General features: G+C 33.1%; 1 protein-coding gene across 2 annotated transcripts in view; it reads left to right on the top strand.

The window, feature by feature from the left end:
- The first annotated feature begins 2,116 nt into the window (after window positions 1-2,116).
- LOC107455209 (syntaxin-8) overlaps window positions 2,117-6,000 on the top strand; it is a 40,987-nt gene continuing 37,103 nt past the window's right edge. For both annotated transcript variants that reach the window (XM_071185214.2, XM_043052503.3), the window contains exons 1-2: window positions 2,117-2,308; window positions 4,119-4,218. In XM_071185214.2, the coding sequence (XP_071041315.2) occupies window positions 2,286-2,308; window positions 4,119-4,218 (123 nt within the window). In that variant the 5' untranslated portion in view covers window positions 2,117-2,285. The remainder of the gene's footprint in view (window positions 2,309-4,118; window positions 4,219-6,000) is intronic.

The raw sequence follows: 6,000 nt of genomic DNA, 5'->3' as shown, positions 1-6,000 counted from the left end.
AGCCTAACAGTATTGTTCGAGCTTCGATAATTGTTACATCTTTTCCTTGCAGCTTTGTTTGGACATCATTAAATTCTCCAAATAAGTCCGCTAAATAAAAAATATGGTTCTTATTGTTTTGGAGTTCATCACTCAGAACAGTGTTTATTTCGCTGAGAAATTCGGTCGTGGAGTCAAATAACTCAACGAGCCTTTGCAAGCATACACCTCTAGACAACCATCTAACTTCGGTGTGCAGACGTAATTGGTTAAAAAAACTCGTCGTTTTCTTCACAAAGTTTGGAAAATATTCTTGACTTAAGAGGTTGGACTTTAATTTGATTGATATACTTAATACGAAACTGTAAAGATTTAGGTAACTCTGGCCTCAGATAGTTTGCTACTAAGTTGTTCCTATGCAACACACAATGAATAGTACGTATACCGGGCACTTTTTCTTTGAGAAATGTAGCAAAACCTCGGTAACGCCCTATCATATAGCAGGTGCCCCATCTGTGGCTACCGCTTTTCAAGCGGAATATCATATTTATTAATTTATTTAAATATTCTTGTAAGCATCTAAAAATTGTCTCTCCTTCTCCATCAGTTTCAAAATATTTAGCAAATAAAAATTCATCAATGACTTGTCTTTTAATTTTACTGAAATATCTAACGTACATCATAAGAATAGCAGAAATGCCAAAAACAGATTCATCAAGTTGAATAGAGAACTTGCAATTTTAAATACGTAAATACTTGTTTCACAGCAATAAATATACGTTTATTAATTTATGTTCTCTAAAGAAACTGATATTAAGTCAATTATAAAAAAATTCACAAATTTCACAAACTCAATTAAGTATGTGTGATTTGCGTATTAAGGACTGTTTTTTCTTCGACCCCCAATCTACCCTTCCGATTCGGATCGACCCCCATTCGACCCCCTGGGTTAGATCGACCCTCGCTTTTGTTAAATAGACCCCTGGGGGTCTATATAGACCACTTTGGCGACCTCTGGTCTATGGCAATCATAGAAATTTGTATGGCAATATACCATAGGCCAATGGTGACCATAAAGATTCGTATGGCTATTTTATTTTTTTTAAGCAAATCAACTGTTTAATATGGATCATCCATCAATATTGGCAAGTTCTTATCACGTCCGGGTCACCATTGTGGGAATTGTAATTATGGACTATGTCAGCTTTTATCTATCAAATGGTACCTCAAGATAAAATCAAGTTAAGATGTCTTATATACTAGTAAATTGGTATTTAATATTTATAGTGGTAGTTACACCACAGGTCCCTACGCTAACTGATCACCCGCCCGTGCACTGACCGCAGCCACTGATGCTTGACTTCGGTGATCCGCTGGGAACCGTGTCTTAACGATCAGTCCACTGCGGGACCATTTTATAATGAATAAGTGCAAGTATAAACAAAAGTTTCCGAAAAACAATGTAAATCGATGTATGCAAGCACGCTTTTCTGGTCAGGTTAGCGTCATTTTCCGCAATAAGTTGTCAAATCTTGTAGTTCTGCTTTAAGGAAAGTTTTGGCGGCGAAATGGCTGTGAAGTTAGCCTATATAATTCAGGGACTCTTAAAAAACACAACATGTCTCACGTGTTGCGAGTGTATGCTAGTTATAAATATGATTAGTATTGTCAAAAGATAAAGTATTATTTATTTTCTTTTAGTCCCGCAGTGGACTGATCGTTTAGACACGGTTCTCAGCAGATCACCTAAGTCAAGCATCAACGGATGCGGTAAGTATGTGGGTGGGTGATCTCCTTGATCAGTCTGTATAGGGACCAAGGGTGTGCGGTATTGATCCTAGTTGAACTGTTCTACTGTAAAGTGTTCAACTTTGCGCGCATGTCGTCAAGCTACCGAGGCGGAGGTGCCATCCCCTCTGCAGAGGATCAAAATTGTGATGGCATGTTTTCGGATCATCCTCATGGATGTTTTTCAGACCGTCGCTAATAACCCATTGTGCAGCTCTAGTGCGACATAAATGAATGTGAACAACAACTATGACAACATTTTTTTCTTAGGTTTTACTTCGGTGTTCTTCTGCAACAATTCTTTACGATCAGTCACTTACGATAAACGAAAATACAGAAATAGGCAGCTAAAGTCGAAATAGTTTCTCTATAATTGGTTAATTGATTGAAATTTGTTGATAATTTTTTTGGTCATTTTCAATTGTCATATGATGAGTGTTAAAATCTTTTTCTTAGATGATGTTTGTACATAATATCTAGTTATTAATTTTCTCTCTGAACTAAAATATTAATCTAAAATGGCTTTCAGACAAGATTCTTGGTGAGAATGTGCCAATTTCTTTTTTTATTCTTAAATATGTACGATATAAGTGGCATGTCCATGTAAATTTCTCAGTTTCTTTACTTTATATATTATATGCATTTCTAACGGATCATTACAAATTGCGTAATTCTAAATGTTATTTCTTTTATATATACCCACTTTTATAGGTTTTTTTATTAATATATAAAAGCAAGATCACTCATCTAATTTTTCTCATTAGGAAGGGTGAAAAAAAAAGTCTTTCAAGTAGACTGAAAAAGAAAAAATAATATTATTTTGGCAGAATGTTTTTCGAATTACTTGGGAGTACATTTGGTGCTGTGATATATGACTAATATCACATACTGTAGTCTTTTTGTAGGAAGATATCCTTATCTTAACCAAAAAAGTTGCAAATTTTGGGGACAACGAGAGTCTTTTAATGATTACAGAAAGGCTCATAGCCAAATCACGACTTATTGTTAATTTTGAAATTCTTGCAAGAACAAAAATTCTTTTACTCCTTTATCATGGTAGTTGGTGCAAACTGGTGCTGATAAGAAAATATTCTACTGCCTTAAGAACATACTTTTTTTAAACTTCATGCCATGTCTCTTTTAGGTTTTGTGCCTTGTACATTATTTATGTCAGAAAATAATCAAAATTTTGATTAGGCGATAAAATAGCAATTAAATTTGTTTAGAACGATGTAATTTGTAATTGCAAAGCTATAGTTGAAATTTTAAAACATCAGCTAGTCTAAAAATGGTTAAAAGCTAGTTAAAATTGTTATGTTCATTATTGTTATGTTAATTGCTACAAAATACTGTTAAAAATATTGAATAATTTTATTGTGCTGATATTAAATAGAAAATAATAAATACACAACTATGATGAACACTACAAGTGGAAGTTTACTTTAAAAAACTGTTATTCAATTCGACCACGTCTTCATTAATTACTAAAGATAATCTTTTATGTCATTGTCTGATGCCGCCACCAATTATTTTCAGGGGTTATTTGTCCCATCACGCAATTAAAAAGCTCTGAGAGTGTCCTAACTTCTGTGCTGCTTATCATTAATTATAGAATCTAGAATCCCCCTAACACTATAATGTAAAAGATTTAGATCCAGTGAAGATGGGGGTCACTGTTCTGCCTTAATAAATTTCAAAAGATTGAGCCAAGCCATATGGCTCGGTGTTACGGTGCAGAATCTTGCTGAAATATTCTATCAGGTTTTGAATGCAGCATGTGGCAATAAATGTGTAGTCAATGCTTCCTTTTTGTAATGTTCAGCGTTGATTTTTACCCCTTCATCAATGAATTTCAGAGGAAATTTTCTTACATTACAGAATTCTTATTCTGAAAGTGTTGCACAGTTCGTGCACTTTCAGGTATTTCATCAAAGGTTGTTGAGCGTGCAACATTATTCTTAGCATTATGACTTTGCTCTGTGCAAAATATTTTCTCAGAAAAGATAATTCTGTCAACACATTTGTTACTGTGCCGGTTCAGCAATTTCTTACATTTTTGTAACCTTCCTTTTTAAATTTTTGTGTTGTCAAACCTTGAACTTTTCTTTTGCGATCAGGGCTAAAACCAGGTCTTCATTTAATATAACTTGCATAGTTCTCCAACTCACTTCAGCAGCTATTTTACTGAAGAATTAAAATTGATTTCTATTTTTTCACAGTATTTAGTATCCACCCTGTACTAAGAGAAGATTCTTTTGATGAAATGTCATGAAGTGTAAAAAAAAGTTTTTTTTTTATCAAACAACGCTTTGGATTCTAAATATCTATTCATTATTGTATATTTTATTTAGGATGACTTCATATAATTCTTGTGAAAGTCTTGCTAGAGAAATTATGGAAAAGATATCTTATCGTAATCAGCAACCTAAAAATAGCGTAGCCAGTGGTAAGGTTAGTTCCTTTCAAAATTTTATCTATTTTTTTTGTTGTTGTTGTTCTTGTTGAAAATTCCTTTAGTCACATGGGATTGCTCTACGTATCCATTGACTAAGATTGGTTGAGGGTAATTATTACCACTAGTAACTGTTTTATTTCAAACTTTTTAATATCTCCTTTAAAACAAAATAAAGTGAAATTTTTCGGGAATTTTCTGACTTACTAAGAAAATAGAAAAAGTGGTTATCCAACTAAAAATCTGAAAGAGCTAATATTTGATGTAATTTTTAACCCATGTGACTAAAATATGTTTTTGTTGTAATTTCTCTCTTATTGTTGATTGGACAGTTATGACCACTAATGCTTATATTTGAACAATGAAGATTTTTATATTCACAGAGTTTTAAAGTGTAGTGATGGTCATTATTGTCCATTGGAGTATCAACAAAAAATTTGAGTGTTTTTTTTTTCATTAAACAGCTGTTTGTTCAAATTGAAAAGTAGATAAACTTCCAGATCCTGAATGGTTATTTTCTTTCATATTGGTAAAAACCGTCCCGAAAGTTCTTGTCGAAGAAACTCTTATATAATTACAATCTAATTTAAATAATTGTTCCTATTTACTAGCTTTTAATACATCATTTAGAAATAAGTAAAAATTACAAACAACAATTGGAAAGAAGAATAAATTGATTCTTAAGAAATAAAAACAACTGTTTTTTTTCAATGCTTTTTATTAAGAACTTTAGCAGAACTTAATTTAATAATACAATTGAATTAACAACGCATCATAATCAGCTCTACCTGTTCTAATTCTAATAGCATACTAACTTCGATAATCATCTATTCGGTATGAATTTTTAAAACATCTGTGAATTAATATACTAAAGATATTTATACATAAATATTTTTTATACAGTATTTATTTTTACATATTTAATAATAAAATTAGTAAATTTATTGAATAAACTTATTAATTTTTAGTTGTGAGTATTGTACAATGCATATTGCAGGATTGTATGAGTATTGCACGATTGTATCTGCAAAATGCCAACGATTGATTGCCAACGCCCGGTGGCTGAGTGGTAGTGCTCCACTCTCCCATGCCACAGATCCGGGTTCGATCCTCGGGCCGGGCAAGATTGACTCAGTCTATCATCCCTTCCATGGGTCAATAAATGAGTACCAAGCATGCTTTGGAACTAAACACTGGGGGTTTCGCGTTCCTCTGACCACCTAACCGGAACATCTGCTCCCCAGACCCCTAGGTCAAGAAAACTGAGAGGGGTAGAGTAGGCCATAGCCCTCGAAGGGCTGTCGCGCTACTGAGTTTAGTTTAGTTTAATAAGATTGCCGGATTACAAAATATGAAAAAATAAGAGTAAATAGAGGGTTCTTTTATGGGACATTCTTACTGAATCTGGTTTGTTTTGTTTGTTACGTGCCTCCCAAAAGTGATTGCTACACAGAGGTGGTCTTTCCTGATGGTTGCACTGTATATATATACATACAGGGGTCTCTCTGAGCCGAATTTACTACCGTTTAGCACTACCTTCACAAATTCAACTTTAGGGAAAACGGTAGTTTCACAAAATACTTTTTCTTAAAATTTTATTTTTACCATGTTTTTGTGTTCATTTTTTAATATAATATTTATTTTTCACAAATTATGTCTAAATTTTCACAAAAAGGTACCTTTCAGAAAAACCTAGACAGACCCCTGATATATATATATACATACATACACTCTGGATGATCATTTCATAAAGGAACAATTAGTATACGTTGGGTCTACCG

This window comes from Parasteatoda tepidariorum, chromosome 5 (genome assembly GCF_982258835.1).
Source record: "Parasteatoda tepidariorum strain Cologne lab strain chromosome 5, Ptep-v5.0, whole genome shotgun sequence".
NCBI lineage: Eukaryota > Metazoa > Arthropoda > Arachnida > Araneae > Theridiidae > Parasteatoda > Parasteatoda tepidariorum.
This window is presented reverse-complemented; position numbering and strand designations above follow the sequence as displayed.